This window comes from Poecilia reticulata, chromosome 22, assembly GCF_904066995.2.
Source record: "Poecilia reticulata chromosome 22, P_reticulata-male-v2, whole genome shotgun sequence".
NCBI lineage: Eukaryota > Metazoa > Chordata > Actinopteri > Cyprinodontiformes > Poeciliidae > Poecilia > Poecilia reticulata.
This window is the reverse complement of record NC_088851.1, coordinates 277,248-297,562: the sequence shown is the minus strand read 5'-3', so window position 1 is coordinate 297,562 and position 20,315 is coordinate 277,248. Positions and strand designations below refer to the sequence as shown.

The window sequence follows — 20,315 nt, the reverse complement described above, 5'->3', positions numbered from 1 at the left end:
ATTAAATGTTTCTTAGCCATTTTATTGCTGGGGTACAGACAGGACGAACAGGCTCCCATAGAATGGCAGCCAGTGCAGTTAGCGAGAGGTTGCTCAATCCCAGGTGAGGCTCAGCTCGCTGCTGCCTCACCAGCTTCGCTTCTGAGCATTTGAATGGGAAAATGGGACAATACAGCGATTTTGAAGAAAAAATCATCAGAATTGGTTAAGCTATGTAAAAAATAGGTACTTTATAGTACAAACCACAGGGTGAAAATAGCAATATATATGATTTTATAATTATATATTATTTTTCCATGGTGACAGGTGAGGCTCCCCCTCACCTGCCTCCCCTGACCGCATGTCACTGCGTACAATATACTTAAGCTGGAAACAATGCTCACTAGTGGCCCCACTCTGGAGTTTCTGGTGAAGCTAAAGAATTATTTGTATATTTCTTCAGCCCAGATGGTTCATGACATACAGAGTTTCAGAACTCGGATAAAGTAGAACCTTGCAGTACAATGTTCAGCATTCTTGTTACCCGAAGAAGATCTCACACTTTTCTTTTAGCTAAATCAGATTCTGCCTAAGGCCTCATATTGCCTTGGGCCAGTCCTGCCAGAAGAGTAAGAGTCGATTTGCTGTGCATGTTTCTGCTGGATGCGAGAGACCAATAGGGAGATTTCATTTATGAGGCACTAGCAGAGACAGACCTTCAGATCAGGCTTTTCTGTTTCCTGACTGTTGAGCCACAGAGACAGTTTTGTTGTCCAGGTTTTATAGGGTGGGTTTTTCACATCGCCGCTCTTGTCAGTCGGGCGGTCCTTTTGCGCTTATTAATGTGTTTACAGGTCCACTCCACTGCCACTGCTGAAATCTGTCTGACTGGAGCAGCGAAACCTAAGTAGAGAAGCTCTTTTATAAGACGCAGTTTGAGGCATCGCGGTGATGCAAAACAAGAGGGTGCTGCATGCTGCATGTTTTGGCATGGAGTTCCAAGGATGGTCCACCGGCTGCCGGTCCACTAACGGAGGGGTCCACCTCCCCTGGTAGCCATGTCAGTCCGCCCTGCTTTTGGGACATCTTGATTTATTTAATTATTTAGTTGTAGCATGCTGGGGTTCAAATTATTGTTACAGTATTTTTGTTTATGTTTATGTGAGCTCCAAATGCTATTGGCACATTTGGAGCTCCAATAAATGTCAATAGCATTTGGAACTATTACTTTCGTGAAGGTTCTGCAGTAATGTTTATTCACATCCACTCACCTCCAGCCCAGATACTATCGGCAGCGGTGTGAACCGCCTGGTAGTAACATTAGGTTAAATTGAAGCACAGAGCGAACAGTGAACAGGCAGTACAGGGCTTCGAGGTTCGTCGTAGTGACAGTGGCAGTGCCATTTCTCTATATCAGGTGGGACAGACTTAGGCTGCCTGTAGCGAAATGGGCATTTAGTCCAGCACTGGGGCAGCCTGATAAAATTAAAGTCAGAAGTTTTCTCTGCAGCCAAACCATGTCTGTGTTTGGGGGTGAGGAGGGTTTTCCCGCTATTGCGAGGACAATTCCGAAAAATAAATGGAAAAAGTTTTTCTGACTGCAACACCAGGCCTACGTTTTTATTCACAAATAAGCATTAAAAAAAAGTGAAAAATGTATTCTTGCCCATAATCTGATAGAGGGCACAGTTCCACCTCCCCCCACACACCTTGTCCTACTTACCATGAGCCTGGTGTCTTAACAACATGGAAGCAGAGGCACTGAGAATCCATTAGACCGAGGTCAGCCAGACTAATTTATTTTGCTAATTGTTATTGTTAGGTAAATACTATTGTTGAGTGGGACAAGCAGGCCTTCTGATGCACAGGTAATAAAAAAAACTCAAAAAAAGGACACTTGAGGCATCAAGGATAAAAGGGGCAGGGGCTCCAGCCCCTTCACGTGCCTGTTCAATAGCTTTACACAACTCACTCAGTTAGCTTGAGGAGAAAACTGAAAGGTTTTTTGCCTTTTGCTGATTTGCTGCCCTGATTTCAACACACATGTTCAGCTCTACACAGCAACAGCATGTCTCTGTCACTGCCATACAGGTGTAAAACCGACTCCAGCATCTTAGCAGTCATGTTGTGTTTAAAGGCAGCTTGGAAAAAACACATTAGGACACATTAACGATTAAACGGTTGTAACAGCTGAAAAATGTGCGGGGGAGGAGGGAGTCAGAAGGCAAAGATATAGGAAGTGCGGAAGCCCATCAAATAGAGATAGGAAATGTAGAAAGTTGGACACTCTGAGGTAAAAATAAAAAAGCAACTTTCTGTCCAGGGAGAGCACAGCTGACTCCATGGACGGAGTCCATTCAAGTAAACCTGCCAGCGATTTTTGAATAACTTTGACCTCAGCTTTAATGTTAATAATCTTGTGATTTGTTCGTTTTATCCTGACAGTTTTCAGTGTCATCAGTGAATCTTCAGAGAGGTTTTACATTCCTTGTATATGCCGGTTGGTTGTACAGAGTCTAAATAAAAACTGATTTAGGAAACATTCTCATAGATTCCAAATAAATCAGTATCACTTATTGCTGTTGCTAAATGTTCTGAGACGTCCTTATTTAGCCTAAGGGACAGCTGAATGACGATAGAAAGGTCTGCTGACTCGTTTGTTCATATGATCCTCATACAAATCCCTCATTTGTTTCCTCTGATCTGCCTGCTGGTTCATTACCATGGCAGCATTTATCCACATTTTTCAGAAATTAGGGATCCTACTTCCCCTCCCCATATTTGTTCCCAGAACTAAACTCCTCATACTTTTGAGTTGGTTGTGAACCTCTGAGGGTGGTGTTGTAGTGAGACTGATCATGGAGGACTCTGATGTTGATGCAGATGTGGATGTCAGAGACCCAGATGAGAAGTCCATCATGACATATGTCGCTCAGTTCCTGCAATACTCTAGAGATGTGGCTGCCCAAGAAGAAGAGATGCAGGTCAGTGTTTCATGTTCTTTTGATTAAAGTTCTCATACTTAGCATCCCATTGGTTTTCCCTTTAGACGTGATTTTCTTTCTTTGAGTTTGTTCTAACTTCTCCTTGTTACCTATTTCCTTCTTCTACTTGCCTTTCCCCCCCTTAAACACAGTACCTGACTCCTCCAAAAAGCCCCTCACCTAACAACGTGCCTGTTCACTACACTCCTGCTATTTCTGCTTCACCTCTTCAACAGGTACAGCAAACCATCATATCCTGCCTCTGCCTCTTTTTCCCTCACACTGTCATAATTTCAGCTGTTTTTCATGCACACAGCACTCTCCATCAGCTGACTTGTTAGTCATGTGTCTGACTCATTTCTTTCATGTGATTTTCCATGACATTTTACAATAGCAGTTTGACTGGCAGGGCACTACTGTAATGCGCTAATGGGCTAAACTTACAGAATGATATAAAATGAGTTGAACAATAAGGTTCTTTATCCAGTTGTTGTTTTTTTTGTTTTTGTTTTACAAATTAGTTGTTTGGAATATGTAGAGTGGAAGTGTTTTTAAAATCATGAGATGTCTACTCTGTGGTTTTATGAAATATAAAAAGTTGGAACTGTAAAATATTTTTGTAACAGACTGACAGCATTTTATTTGCATCTCTAATTTTATTTGCTGAATTAAAATGAACAAAGCTTAATGCTTGGCTGTCAACTGCTCCAGCAAAACCTGGATATCAGCTAATAGAGCCACATAAAAAAGTCAGGATCCTGAAAACAAAAACACCAAAACAGTTTCCCTCAAAATCTTGGTTGGGCCTAGAAATTCTGTCCAAAGATGAATTGTTGACAAAGGGCCACCTTTAGTCTTATGGAAACCCATTTCAGTCAGAATTTAATAAAACAATAAATAAGCATATTATTAATCGGCTTCTTTATTTAATCGCTTTTGCAATAATTAGCTTATAAAGGTAGTCACATATTTATTTATCCATTTCATATATATTTATTTATTTGTTTTTTTATTCATTCATTCATTAATTCCTTTTTCCATTTCTCTTTGCATTCCTGATTTTAATAAGGAGGGCTGTGTCTTAAGGCTTCAACTTCTGCCAGTTGGTTGGTTAGCATCACACTGTATTTGGTTTCATTAAAGATGATGACCAACGTTTTTAGAAAACTAATACTACACTCTTAGAAATGGCTGTAAATTTACGGCAGAATTCCAGCAGTAACATACTGTTATTCCAAAATACGGTAGGATATTGTCAATTTGATGTCTTCTTCTCTTGTCACAATCAAGACTGACGATTGGCAGTAAACTACCGCAAAATAATTGTACAATACAGTTTTTTCCTAGGCAAGACATTTTACTTTTATTTGCATCTTAGAGAAGCAGCATTTAAAGACAATGTTAAACTAGAAGAAAAAAAAATACTTTCCACAATAAATCTTTTAGGGAATGAATCAAAATCTACAGAGCATAATCAAAAGTGTTAGATTACCAGTGTTGGTGTTGTATGTTAAAAATACAATGTTAATTAAACACTTGTTTAGTCAAATTTAAAGATAGATTTGTCAGTTTCCCTAAAGAGATGGTGTTTGATAAAGAGTTGCTCCCAGTCACAACGTATCTGTGACGTCACGTGTTGCCCAGGAGACGGCAGTATGGCGTCTTGTCTGGAGCTTATTATAACAAGGTAAGTTCCCCAAAGCTATTAAAACATGCTCTTTATGTTCGTTCTTTAATGTATTTATGTAATGTAATGGTGATGTATTGTCTCAATGTTTGTAACTCCCTGGCAAACATTATACCACAATGTCTGCTGCGTTTATACTGTTATGTATTCTGTATCTTAATAAAGATCTATTAAAAAAGGTACGTTTCATTTTAAGATCGTCATTTTTTTATTTTGATTATTTTTTATAAATGCATTAACTTTCTGTTTGCGAAAGAGTATCAACTTATGCTTAACGTAAGTTTATTTGTTTGGATATCGCGGTACGACTGTTCAGTACAGAGATGCTCAAGTCCAGACCCTGAGAGCTGCTATCCTGCAACTTTCAGATGCTTCCCTGCACCAATTAACACACCTGAATCAAATGAATGGCTGGTTAGCAGGTCTGTTCAGAGCTGATCCTGGTCTGTTGGAGTACAGATTCATTGAAAAGTTGCAGGACGGTAGATCTCGAGGACTGGATGTGAGCACCCTTGGTTTATTATTTTTGTTAGCAGCTAAAGCTAGCCAAGCAGGTGTAGCACGGGGTGTCGGTGGTTAAACGAACATTAAAACTGTCAGAAAGGCCGTTTGAGTTAACAGTATTTAGCTACGGAGTCGTTTTCTTGACGTTTTCGGCTATAGATGGCATAATGAGGAGACTGGCTGTGCTGGACCGGTGGTTTGATCTATGCGATCAAAGCTAAGCCAAAATGTTTTTGTCTTTATAAATAATAATGATAATAAATAATGACATATTGGCTGACTCTTTTTTTCTTCATTAGTATGTCATGCTGATGACTGAAGCCTCTTATGATGACTTCAGCACATTTCTTCTGACAGGTTGGCAGAAGAAATGCTGTCCAGAATGTTTCTATAAGCTGACACATTTTTATTATGCCTAATGTCTGAGTTGTGTTCATGGTAATTATTTCTGACATTTTTATGCTTTATGTTGTAGGTGGTGAAAAATGCTCTACAGGGTAAACCGGGTGGGCAAAGTATTTTGGTGGGTCTGGTTAGTTTTGCTCACTTCTCTTTAAAATGTTTATTTATTATCCTAATGTGTCTGCTATTTATCCTGTTGTTCCTCCAGGCTGGAAAAACCAGGCATTCTTCTGAATGCTAGACCCCTCAGATCTTCTGGTTCTGGTTCTGCTCTGCATCCCCATAACCAGAACCAAACGAGGAGAAGCAGCATTCAGTTTCTATGCACCACAGATTTGGAACAAACTTCCAGAAAACTGTAAAACAGCTGAAACACTGGGTGCCTTTAAATCTCAACTTAAAACCCACCTGTTTAGAGTTGCTTATGGCTAAATTAGGGTTAGAGTGTGGGCGTTGATGTATTCCATGTTTTTATGTCTTTAATGTTTTTAATTTCTTTTTATTTCTTTTCTACGTTTTAATGATGTAAAGCCCCCCGGAAAACGTCCCAGTTAAACGACGTTTAACTAAAGTTATACGGGGTTTAGAGTCCCAGTTGATGGCGTTCAACTAAAAACCTAGAGGTTGGAGTCCTTGTCAAACGGTGTTTTTGACTAAAGTCCCTGTGGGTTAGAATCCCAGTTAAACGACATTTAACTGAAGTCCTAAAAGGGGTGCGGGCTTTAAAGTTTTTATCTTTTTTAAAAAATCTCTTTCTCACCGTTTATTCAATGTCACATGCTGTTTTTATTTTTATTATGTAAAGCACTTTGAAATGCCTTGCTGCTGAAATGTACTACACAAATAAAATTTGATTGATTGATTGATTCTATTGGTTCATGTGCTTCGTCCTACATCCAAAGGCCACAAGAAGAATCCAAAACAGCTCATGTCAAACTGTGGACCATGTTTTCAGATATGTGCAGGTATGTGGTTATTCTAATGATCCTACTTCTTTGTAGAAGCACTTTCTCATTGGCTTTGTTTGCTATCTGAATGTAGCTGTGCTGCTAAATATATTTAATAATTTTTATTATTCATCTTCTTATCATTATGTCAGAGATGCAAGCCAGTGTTGAAATCTTCCTCATTGCCGTGCAACCAGGACAGCCCTTCCTCCTGCATGTTGGTGAAAACGAGCAGCACCAAAGACACTTCACCATCAGTGATCACAAGATCATCCAAGGTAGCTTTTAATTAACTTTCAAAGGACTCTTCACCTTCAGTGCGAACTTCTGTAAATTAATCCAGCCTACAGTTTTCAACATTGATGTGACTTGCACAACAATTGAGGAGTTTAAGATCATTGCTTTTACTTTACCTGGCAGAGTGGACACTCTTTATTATGATGATCATTTAAATGCATACTGTATCAATGAGATGATTTGTTTTATGTTCTTCCAATTAAGGACTTGGTTTTTACAGTCCCTGTGGCAAGCAGTTTTCTGGATGGTCAGCATTGAAGGCCATATTGTCTTTGAGAGGGTCCAGTCGACATTCCAGACAGGACACCATTGTCCATCTTCTACATCTTCAACCTCCAATATCAACATGAGGCAGCCAAGACTTTGGAGTTCACTCAACGGTAAAACCACTCCTATGATTTTTTTTACAATAAGCAAAATACGATGACATGGTTTAAAAGTTTTAAAGCAAGTTATGATTGACATTTGACAAAGGTGGTGATGTTTTCTCTTTATGTAATTAAAAACGCCTTATTTATATATTCTACCAGCTGTATTCAGAATGCCACACTATTTATATTCTCAGGAATTTTCCCATTTTTGATTTTGTTCTTTAGTCGCTTCATTGGGATTAACCCAGAAAGGGGCACAAAAGCCGGTCATGGGAAGATGGTATCCAAAAAGACTGGAAAGACCATTCAAAAGAAAAAGTGACAGTCAATGTTCAGGTTTCCACCCTCATCAAAAACCTGATGGACTTTGAGTGGCATCTCATTCAGGTTAGTTGTTGTCCTTTTCTTTTCTTTGAAATATGTCTGTTTCCATATCACTCAGGATCTAAATTGTATTGTCTTTTCTTTTTCCATGTTGGACGGTGCCTTCATCTGCATCTAATAAAGTAAGTGCCAGTTGGACTCTTGAAAACCGTTAATAGTTCACATTTTAAAACCCTGTTAATACTAGAATTCCACATTATTTCAGCCATGTTGAATTTTAGATTTTGGAAGTCCTTTTTCATTGATTTGCTTAATGATGACCAAAGCATGGATATTTCTTTTAGAACTGTGTTTTTATGTTCATAAGATTGTAGAAATTAATGAGTTACACTGTTGAGAAAAATTATTATTTTGAGTGTTTAACACAGTTTAAACCTTTTAGAACGAATTTCTTAAGTTTGAACAGGTTTGTGTTAGTGATTTAAAACCCGAAGAACTATTGCTGGGTTAAGCATTTAAAGTACAAAGGAGAATAGAGGATCTGCAAGAGAATTTTGGCTCAGACCCCTGGGGTCTTATCATTAAAGACAGGAGGTCATAAATTAACATATGCAGGAAGGTGGAGGACAGCATCACTTGAATTACTGTGAGAAAGGGAACTTTGGTCGGTTCACGTAACCAGGATAAGAAGTTTTCCAAAACTAACATCTGACATGGTGCAAAAAACTGAATATAACATAAAATGTTTTAAATCACTAACATTTAATTTGTAAGACATTTTTCTTAGTTATTAATAACATGTTTTGACTGAAAATTCTATTATCCTGTTTTAGAATTAATTTAGTTAATGATGAATGTATTTGAAATTGTATTATTTCTGACTATACTAGAATCACATGAAAATGTTTTGTTTAGTATTAGAAAATACTTAGGTTTATGGTGAATGAATGTCTTAATTCTTATTTGTTTCTAATTCCTAATTAGAAACAGGAATTGTACTCCATTATTTTCTGTTTATTATCTATTGCTTTTGGTTTGATATCAGGACTAAACTTTGGAGATGCTGAGTGCAGAAGAACAAATTGGGTTTCTGGAGAACTTTTCAATTAATTAAAATACAGTATTAAAAGTTTGTTCCTGGCAGAGCAGAAGAGAAACCAGAATTTCACAGCTACCTGTGAGGTTCCTGCATCTGTTTCTCTTGGCCCAGATGGCTGTAGAGCCGGATAGTGTTAAGAAAATACATTTAAAATAAGTTAGTTTTAGAATTTATCATGACTTGATTGAAATATCATAATTATAGTTTTAAAATTTATAACATATTCTGACCTATTGATCTATATTTTACTGTAGTTAAAGCAGATTGTTTGCTATTATCTCTGATCTGCTCTTTGTCTGTCTGGAAACAATCAGTAGGAAGTTCTAGCTTTTCACACTGATCTGTGAAAGACATAAACCACCATGAATTCGGAGAGTCTGCTTCCACCTTATTTAACAAAAGGTGTTTGATCTTGTGAACAAATTGCGGGATTTTTTCTAAATTTAAAAGGGCCAGAGATGCCTTCCAATTGGTCAAGTAGAGATACGCCTTATTTGAATACATTAAAGAGGAAAACACACCTACAGGTATAAAAGTTTGTGAACAAGGGAAACAATTTAGAAAAAAGCTGATTTATTTTACTTCTGCACCAGCTCTTTCTCCAAGGACGTCCTTGATATTTCTTTGTCTTCTTGTCTCAGGTAACAATGTTTGTATCTGTGTTTCTTCAGTTTCCTGTACTATCTTATATTTTCTTCTGATTGGATTAAATTCTGTAATTCTGTGACGTCAACACGCATTGTTGTGTTTTTGTCCCCACACGTGGCCACGCGAGAGAACCCGGGATCAAAAGGAAGTATCAGAGCCAGAGTTTTGCTAAATTTAATTGTAATATAAAAATTCTTCCTTAATAACACCTAGTTTGTCGCTGTAAACTGAAAGTCTTCAATTTTTATTCCAGTGTTTGTGAAACTATATATTGATTTTGAAGGCCTATTTTTTACCATTTCTCAGAGGAATAGTTATGTGTTATTTGTTTTGAATGTTTAAATATACTGGAAATATGTGGTTTGAGGCATAGTGGTGCCTTTAAATAAAAATTCTGTTCTGAAGGTTACTGCCAAGAAAACTGTAATGCTACTTTTTAAAGTACAGTCTTAGTTTTACGATAGAACATTAATACCTGACCCAGTGTAAGCTTCTTAGAAGTGCTACAATTAGTGCGGTTCTAAAATGCATAATCTGCATAATCAGAACTTCACATAACACAAGGTTAGGGTTAGGGATGTAATACATCCTCTTCAGGATTAATTACGGTCAGGATTAATTACAGTACAGCTACTGTGCATTTACAGTAAACTACATCCTCTTCTGTGTTATGTGAAGTTCTGATTATGCAGATTATGCATTTTAGAACCGCACCAATTGTAGCACTTCTAAGAAGCTTACACTGGGTTAGGTATTAATGTTCTATGGTAAAACTAAGACTGTACTTTAAAAAGTAGCATTACAGTTTTCTTGGCAGTAGCTTACTCATAAAGTGAATGCAGTAGTAAAACTAAATTCACAGTAAAAATATTGGAACGCCAGTATTTGAAGGTATATTTACTTTCACCACTGTTTTTTACGGTGGCCAACAGGTACAAACACCCAGCAAAGACGAGAAAAACACATGCAACAAAAAAGAGATGCAAACAAAAAATGCTGAAAACAGAAGTGATCCAGACCACTAGGGGGAGTCGAACAAAGAACAGCTGTGTCCGAAGTCAGGTTTTGCATCTTTGGGTCCTCGACGACTGGAAGAGAAGCTGTAGCTTACTTTTTTTCCCTTTTAGCTGTAGCTTTCAGCTAGCTGCTTAGCCTCTACCATGGCGTTATGTTGCTTAGTAACCCTGACGACGTGTATCACACAGCAGCGAAGGAAAAAAACAAAACAGGCTCGGAGTATGTTTTTTTTTTCTCCTGAAATCTCTATTACTCTTCACCTTTTGTAATAAAGGCTGTTGCATATTAAAAAAAAATCTGTTAGTCTGATTCTAAAATGTTTAAACACATATAGAACATTTACACAAGGAATGTAAGCAAAGTATCCCTTTTCAAATACTCTCCAAATCTCAGGTAAGACAATACAGTTTAATCAAACTATTGTGTTTTTAGGCTTAACTTTAATCAGTCAAACCGATTTGCTCAGGAATAAATGAAATATTTTAGTGAACCAAAATATTCCAACTAGATGTTACCTGACTTAATATCTGTGTTTAACTTGTCATTTGGGAAAGCCTAAATGAGTCGGGTGTTCTCCCGTGGTATGCTAAACCTGGACCAGCAGGCGAGGGGAGCTGCGTGCGGGAGCAGACGTCACCGAAAATATCGGACAGATATTGCAATTAGGTGATGCACTGATGAACCAAGCAGAAATGTGAGATTTATACATCTACAAACATTGTTTAAATCATGTTGTGTCACGGCTGCTAAGCAACATAACGCAGAGGCGGAGGCTAGGCAGCTAGCTGAAGGCTACAACTCATCTGCAATGCTCTCTGCCTTCTGTTGTTGTGAAACACCTCCCCCCCCTTCTCTCTCACTCTACTTCCTCTTCTCAGAGGAGGGAGATGTGCAGCCAGCTCTCCATCTAACAGGTAATTTGAGTTTTCTAAATATGATGGGATTTTACCCTGTACACTCTGTTTAAGCTGGCATCGAGAAAGACTAGCCTGGTTTCCAACGACCTCTCCCTCCAGATGTCCCACCTTCTTCACCCTGTGAATTAGCCAGATTGAGCAGCCTGCAACCAGCTAGCTTCACAGAGCTTCACCTGTTAACGGTCGCTCTTTCTCTTTATTACAACTTGCACTTGTTACTGAACCAGGTTGGTTTTAGTGACTCAGTCGAGTCCCAAGGGTGTTGTTTTAGTTTTGGCTAAAAGCAACCTATAAAACATTTCTACTTTTTCCTCCCAGAATCAAACTTCATAGCTATTTTACAACCATCAAAGAACTTTAAGGTGACTCATTAATTGAATGTCCACAACATCTTTTAGATTTTCTTAATGCTAATTATTTTATTAGTAAGGCCATTTTTGTAAGGGTCAGTACAGCTTAATTCAGTAGCAGAAATAATCAAATAAGTAAAATCAATAATCTAGCCTATCTTTCCCTAATGCTGACACTGAGAACTAAAAAGGGAACCTTTCAGAGAGACGGACAGAGTTTGGCATTTTGAACCCCAGAACTGTCCTGATGATGAAGAAGGTGTTGCAGCAGCAGGAGGTTCCCAGTACAGGAAGAGTACTGACTTAGAGCAGCAGGTCTCGGGCCTCAGGGTGACTTCCTCATGCGCGTAGCGGTCCTCAGCTTCTTGTCTTGCAGCTCTGTAGCTCCCTTCTCCTCGTCTCATGATCTTCCTGGTCCCACGGAAGGAACACACCAGTTCTTCCTCTTTGCCTTTGTTCTTTGCCTTTGTCTTTATCTTTGTCTTTATCTTCATCTTTGCCTTGGTCTTTGTCTTTGGGGGTCTAAACCCAGCTGTTGAGAGAAGTGCGATTTGAAGCCACATGTTGCGGGGCTGATGGGTTGGTCCCCATGTGTAGAACAGTCTTCGGCTCTGTGGCCCCGGCTCTTCTTCAGATGCAGAGTTCTTTGTCCATCTCCGTCTTGGCTCGAAGCTGCCTGAAGGATCCAACCAAAGATTCCTCTTTTGCACCCACCTTATAAAGGGTTTATCCACCTTTTGGTGCGTTTACATTGGCTAGCTTTGTTGCTGTGCCTGTCTCATTGGCTGACTGCTTGGACAGATGATCTCATATCCATCACCTTGGAGACCTCATGACCTGATGTCTGTTCTAATGTCCCCAAGTTGCTCAACAGTTCCTCCTACCTCTGTTTCCTGCCCAACCTTTTCTTAGGCAAGTTGAAGTTTAGCAATAAGGCCTTGGTCACCTCCGCTCTCCTATCAGTTCCTCTTTTCCCCTGACCTTTCACCTACCATCTACCTTCAACACAACATCAGTGACCTTTAATTACAGTTACAACATTTTACACCTTTTCAAGTTCAATGTCAAAATCACATTTATAACCTTTTTGATTTAACATTCATTTATAATGTTATAATAACCATAACTTATTAGTTACTCTTATTACAATCATAATGTGAGTTATTACAGATACTTTGAAAAGAAACCAATGATAATCCATTATTCTAATTATCTGATATCATGTTACAGTTTCTTGTTTTACCTTTAAGTACTTCCACAAGTGTAAGAGTAAGTGTAAATATTCTTATAATCAAATCAACATCAACCACTGGTTAAACCAATATTAATTATTGGCATAATTATAAGTCATTATTTTAAGTATTTTACTCTGGGTTTTATCCAATCTCTCAAAACGTTTAAATTTTATTCTTTAAAAACCTTTAATGCTTTAAAATAAGGAATGGTCTGAAGTATTTTTAGCCTGATGCAAGATAGAAACTTCCCCTTTTCTTCAGGAAACCAGCTCTTCCTGTTCCATGACTCTCTTTCTGCCTGACTTTGATTTTTTATGATTAAATAGAAAAAAGTAGAATTAAACAAAGTTTGCAGGACACAATAACAACACACACAACCAGATTCATTTTATTACCGTCTGACTCTACTGTTGGGTCTTGATGTCACCTGTGTAATTAATTTTAAGGTAATTTTATTTATTATTACTATTAAACTAAAATCTCCAGCATGGGGAAGTGGAATGAGCTCGACTTTTCTCGACACTTCGCAGGACCCCTCTTCCGTAGACCGGGTCGTTTCTAAAGCCCATGAAAGAATGAGCTTGAAAGGATGCAGACCCTGAATTCGGGCACAAAGCTTTAGTGGTCTGGAACACTTTATTTTTTTGCATCTCTTTTTTGTTTGCGTCTTTTCTTTTTTTTGCTGCGCGTTTGCACCTGTCGACCACCGTAGTATTTTAACGATTCTGTATTTTAGTTCTGCTGGTGTCCTTATGGTTATGTGTATTTGTTATAAGTTGCATTGTGATCACTGTTATGTGTAGAGTGTTATGGGGTTCCCCTATCTGACTCTGCTGACTTCCACTCACATGTGATGGACCTGTCATGTGGGCAAAGGAATCAGGGGAGTGGGATCTGACAACACCGGAAGAGCGGAGAGTTCAGTGTATGTTAGCAGTGAAGCTATTCAGTTGAGTTTAACGATTTGTTAGAGGCGCAGCTGCAGCCTAAGGAATAGCAGCTCGCTCTTATTTCTAATAAATCCTGTTGGCGGTACTACATCTGCGGTGTGTTGGCGTCATTACAGTATTTAACACTTTAAAAGGTAATTACAGGATTGAAAAGGTACATGTCCAGTAAAATACTGGTATCTACAGATGCCAGCTTTTGTTCTTTTTTTTTACCGTTCTTCCGAAAGAACGGTAAACTACTGGCATCTACAGACGCCAGTACTTTACCGTTATTTCGAAAAAACTGTAAACTACTGGCAGCTATAGACGCCAGAAATGTACCGTTCTTTCACAGTATCCGTACCATACTTGCATTGACGGTAATCTGCTGTCAGGATTAATAACGGTACAGCTACTGTGCATTTACAGTAAACTTCTGGCATCTATAGCTGCCAGTATGGTACTGTAAATTTACAAGATTATTTCTTAGAGTGTATAACTCCTGACTTTATCTTTGGTGTGGATGCTCAGACCATAGGTGGCGCTATACTTTTCTGTCATCCATCATTTTGACTGACAGTGTCAAAAATATTATGTCATAATCAATTCTTTTCCTTGAAATTTTAAATGATATTGTGCTATTCAGTTGCATTTAAATTTTATGCAGTTTATTAATATTCAACAAGTTGAATAGACAATCCACATCCCATCACGCATCAGGCAGATGAACCAACACATTCTCACTCCCTACTCGTCAAACGTTTACGCTTGGTCAGCTTTCCTCTGCCAAGCCTGCATCCAGGCAGACTTCAGCAAAATGTATTACCCACAATTCATGGCTGCATGTGATGTTTTGGGTTAAAAGGCGGAAATATAGCAATGTGTTTTTTTTTTTTGGCTTTATTGAAAATAAAATAAAAACTAGAAAATTCCTGCAGAAACTTTACGGGGCATGCCAAAGTGTGCCGGTCGGATTTTTAATAAAGCGTTCTGATGCTAAAATTAGCAATAATGCTAAAGAAAGCTGCAATGTAGTAAATAATCTGTGGGGAGTCAGAAAGCCTGTTCACTAAGCTGTACTTGTACCATTCAGTATGTTGCATAAGCTGAAATGAACCAAAATGCTAATAATATCATGAATGCTATCAGTAGCATGTGAAGTATCACTAGCATGTTGTCTGTCATTACTTACTCCATGCAGTATAGAAAACATTGCTAAAAAGCGTTCTGATGCTTAATATTAGCATCAATGCAGCTGAGCTAAATTGTAGTCAAAAACCTGTGGAGAGTCAGAAACATGTTGACAAAGCTGTACTTGCACCATTGATTTTATTAAAATTAATGCATAAGGTGAAATTAGTCAAAATGCTAGTCTTAGAATGATTGCTATCAGTAGCATGTTTTGGCATCACTAGCATGGAGTCATTACTTACTCCATTCAGTATACAAAACATTTCTAATGAGGAAGAAAAGCATTCTGATGCTTGTACGAGTAAAAGGGTGTGTGTCCGATGAAGCCCCGCTTCGAGGCTTATTTCCATAGACATAATATAAGTGTAGACCCCGCATTGGCTGCTCCAGTGCAGGAAATACGGCAGCCATCTTGGAGCGGTATTCCCTCCTACTTTGCTCAATCAAAACAGCAGATGATGACTCAGCACTGAGGGATATTGTTGTTCGGATCTATGGATTATTGATGTGAGGGCTCCACAGACAACATTTCACAAGTAAGATGGACATGTTATTGTGTATATTTTGTGATTAGAATATTACTTTACTCTATTTATGTCCACCAAAGAGATAACAGCTAATATTAGCTACAGTGCTTGGTGTAATACGCTATGAAGGCTAACTGAGATTCTGTAAATCTAAAAAAATGTATTATTCTCTAACATTGACTTAGATTATCTGACACAAGAGCCTATATTAGAAATGAAACAATGTAACAAATATTATAAAACTTATATTATGTGTTATAACATTCACCAGCAAAGTTTACACAGGTGGTAAAGACTATATGTAATTCTTTCACTAGTAAGATGCATCCCAAATCTTCCGTTTCATAAAGACACGATGTGAGGAAGAAGTGGGAGATATCTATAAAGAGAGACGGATTCACTGCAGCACGGATGGATCACATCGGATTTTGGACTCAATCTCAGCTGCTGAATCTCTGAAGCTAGAACTCGCTGGCTGAAAAACATACAAGTCCTCAAAAAATTAGCATATTGTGATAAAGTTCATTATTTTCCATAATGTAGTGATAAAAATTAAACTGTCATATATTTTAGATTGATTGCACACCAACTGAAATATTTCAGGTATTTTATTGTTTTAATACTGATGATTTTGGCATACAGCTTATGAAAACCCAAAATCCCTGTCTCAAAAAATGTGCATATTATGAAAAGGTTCTCTGAACGAGCAGTTAACCTCATCATCTGAATCAACAAAGTAACTCTAAACACCTGCAAAAGATTCCTGAGGCTTTTAAAAACTCCCAGCCTGGTTCATTACTTAAAACCGCAATCATGGGTCAGACTGCTGACCTGACTGCTGTCCAGAAGGCCATCATTGACGCCCTCAAGCAAGAGGGTAAGACACAGAAAGAAATTTCTGAACCAATAGGCTGTTCGCAGAGTGCTGCATCAAGGCACCTCAGTGCCTTGATGCAGCACTGAGGTGCTTTTTCCTTCTATGAAGGAAAAAGCACCTCAGTGCTGCATCAAGGCACCTCAGTGGGAAGGAAAAAGTGTGGCAGAAAACGCTGCACAACGAGAAGAGGTGACCGGACCCTGATGAAGGATTGTGGAGAAGGGCTGATTCCAGACCTTGGGGGGAAGCAGTGGACTGAGTCTGGAGTAGAAACATCCAGAGCCATCGTGCACAGGCGTGTGCAGGAAATGGGCTACAGGTGCTGCATTCCCCAGGTCAAAGGTCAAGCCACTGTTGAACCAGAAACAGTGGCAGAAGTGCCTGGCCTGGGCTACAGAAAAGCAGCACTGGACTGTTGCTCAGTGGTCCAAAGTACTTTTTCCAGATGAAAGCAAATTTTGCATGTCATTCGGAAATCAAGGTGCCAGAGTCTGGAGGAAGACTGTGGAGAAGGAAATGCCAAAAGGCCAGAAGTCCAGTGTCAAGTACCCACAGCCAGTGATGGTCTGGGGAGCTGCTGGTGTTGGTCCACTGTGTTTTATCAAGGGCAGGTCAATGCAGCAGCTATCAGGAGCTGTTGGAGCACCTCATGCTTCCATCTGCTGAAAAGCTTTATGGAGATGAAGATTTAATTTTTCAGCACAACCTGGCACCTGCTCACAGTGCCAAAACCACTGGTATTACTGACCATGGTACTGTGCTCAATTGGCCTGCCAACTCTCCTGACCTGAAGCCCATAGAGAATCTGTGGGATATTGTGAAGAGAAATTTGAGACGCAAGACCCAAAACTCTGGATGAGCTTAAGGCCATCGAAGCATCCTGGGCTCCATAACACCTCAGCAGAGCCACAGGCTGATTGCCTTCATGCTGCATTGGAGGCTGTAAAAGGATTCCTGACCAAGTATTGAGTGCATAACTGAACATAATTATTTGAAGGTTGACTTTTTTGGTATTAAAACACTTTTCTTTTATTGGTTGGATGAAATATGCAAATTTTTTGAGACAGGGATTTTGGGTTTTCATGAGCTGTTTGCCAAAATCATCAGTATTAAAACAATAAAAGACCTGAAATATTTCAGTTGGTGTGCAATGAATCTAAAATATGAGTTTAATTTTTATCATTACATAATGGAAAATAATTAACTTTGACAATATGCTAATTTTTTAGAAGGACCTATATGTGTGTGTGTGTGTGTGCCTTTCTATACTAAAGAAAAAGAAATAAAATGTTGGATAAACATGTATCCAATATATATTATTCAATATTAATCATTATTTATTTGTGCCATTATTAATCATTATTTAATTGTGTTTGTAGTTATATAACTATGTATTGATATTACTAAATAATTTATTAAATAAATTATGAACGGCTGTGTGCTTTGTAATATGCTCTTCATACATCAATATCAGAATATCCCATTCCTATTCTATTGTTATAGCCACTAAGCATATTTAAATATGCAGAACTGTGTATTAAAAACATACTTGAATAATACAATTGTTTATAAATGTAGCTTTGATAGATGTTTGAATAAAGTTTCCAGTAACAAAAAAGCGTATTATGATCGATTAATGAGCTGATACGTCATTTTGCCTGCTAAACACAAGCTGAGTGGAGTGGTGGACCGCTCCAAGATGGCCGCCCTAAATCTCGTCAGCGACAATAGGCGAGAGCGGCCATGAGGCGTCTATCCTTATATTATGTCTATACTTGTGTCATCTTGCTGAAAACCACGTGACTGGCAACAAACGAGGCCTCACCTTGCATGGGTCACGTGACTGCTTCATTTTGCGTGTCGGTTTTCAAAATAAAAGCGCGATGAGCCGCGCTGCATCATGGGTTGTTGTCCTTTTGGTCTCGCATCAGAGGAGAATATTTGTCTTCAGTGGCCAAAATAAAATGAACATTGACCAACATATTTGTTGTGTATTGATGATGGCACTCATCAAAATGTAATGTTTGTTACTGCTTTTCTCAATTATAGATTGTTTTTTTTATGACTTTATATTTTTGTGATTTTATGATGTAAATCTCTTTGAACTGCATTGTTGCTGAAATGTGCTACACAAGTAAACTTCATTGTCTGAAATGAAGCCAGTAAGAGGAAAATCTCTGACATCTGGGACTTTGAGATTATCCTCACAATAAAATTCTTCTTAGATAACAATAATTAACCCTCCACCTCCCAATTTCTCACCTTCTGCAAAGTTTCACTATTATTTGTAGTTTGATTAGCAAAGATATTTCAGTCTTTCACAGCAGAAACAGATTTAATGGTGTTGCAGAACTAAAATTCAACATCTAGCCAAATATAAGGGATAAGAGCCAATTATAAATCCAAGAAAAAGTGAACGCCCCAACAGGCACTGCACTCCCAAGACACTAAAACATCAAATGTCTTTATTGTCAAATCTGACATAAAAGAAAACCCAACACAACCACTGACGTTCAACATAAACCAGGATTAGATTGGCTACAAATCATTTTAATAATTAAAACATATGACAATTAAATATGGTTTCATTGATTCTCCTGTTACTAAATATGAGTTTGATGAAAACTTTGTGACAATATTGCATTTACTAATTTTTGGAAGTACTGAGTGACAAGGCTGTTACAGTTTCACCAGCAGGTGCCACTAGTGAGTCATGAATGAAGCATCAAGTAATGAACCTTTTTGAAAAGCAAAGGGCTGGAAAGGTTCATTGCTTCATGAGGCCCATTACTATTATTTTCTATTGAAGTTGCTAAGCTTCAGCTCACTGATAAACTGGTGTTAGGTTGCCATCTTTGTTGAAGCCAAGTACAATGTGATGTTAAAGAACCAGATGGTAGACGTTAAAGTCTGAGGATATCAATTTTTGTATGTGTTTTTCTGTTAATTGTCTGTTTGTGTTGTCAAGTCCACCCCTTGATTGTTACCAGCTGTCTCTCCTGATCCCTGATTACTCCCTTGTGCATTTAACCCCACCTGTGTCACCTGAACCCTGCTGGTTCCTTGTCTATTGTCACTTATTTCTGTGTGCCTCATTCCTGTGTTTCCAGTTGCTACCAGTGTCTGAGGTCCTTGCGTTTTTGCTCACCTGTGCTGCCTATACTTCGTGTACAGTTATCATTAAAACCATCGTTTTTGAACCTCAACCCTGGGTCCTTCCGCATCCATGCACACCTCAAACAACACTTTTCATGACAGAAGGATTCGGCCAGAACTACGGAGGTATTCGACCTGAGTGAAGTTGGCCACCCCACCTTCTTCAAATCAGACAAAATTGGTGTCAAATATTTGGGCTATGTTTGTGCTGGTTTGTGCAGCAAAAATTTTCGTTTGTGCTGCTACCATAAAACTATAAAGAAATGTTTCTAGAGGTCATCAAAGGTCAACCAGCCCCCCACCTTTTTCAAATCAAACAAAATGGGTGTCAACTCGACGCCATTTGTACAGCAAAAATTTTCATTTGTGCTGCTTTGGTTTTGAAGATAATAAAGTTTAAAGGTAAAAAGGTCAACCAGCCCATCCACTTTAATAAAATCAAACAAAATAGGTGTCAATTTTAGTCAAGACTTTTATTTTTGGGGGCCACTTCCTGTGTTGCCCCAAACTCTGCTTATTTTGGAGAATTGCAAGAGCAAATCTAATTTGTTACTCCTGTGTACAAACTTTTATAGTAAAGGTGTATTCTTGACTTTAATTTATTCAAATAAGGCGTATCTTTGCTCATCCAACCAGGAGCTGTCTCAGACCTTCTTTAAAGTTAGAAACTCCCTGCAATTTGTTTTCAAGATCTAACATCAGTTGTCACCTTTATCTAAACCAGTGTTTCTCAACCTTTTTCGGGCCAGTGCCCCCCTAGCCTTTATTCAGGTCCCTCACCGCCCCCCTCCAAAAAATTTGCAGGCTACTTTGCACTGACCATTATTTTATTATTAAGATTACGATCACTATTGTAGATGTTTTGATTTTTGTG

The 20,315-nt window shown here is 38.4% G+C and overlaps 1 protein-coding gene across 2 annotated transcripts in view; it reads left to right on the top strand.

The window, feature by feature from the left end:
- The window catches only part of LOC103458066 (uncharacterized), a 243,167-nt gene that overhangs the window by 69,825 nt on the left and 153,027 nt on the right, over positions 1–20,315 (top strand). For both annotated transcript variants that reach the window (XM_081603523.1, XM_081603524.1), the window contains exons 10-11: positions 2,863–2,963; positions 3,116–3,199. In XM_081603523.1, the coding sequence (XP_081459649.1) occupies positions 2,863–2,963; positions 3,116–3,199 (185 nt within the window). The remainder of the gene's footprint in view (positions 1–2,862; positions 2,964–3,115; positions 3,200–20,315) is intronic.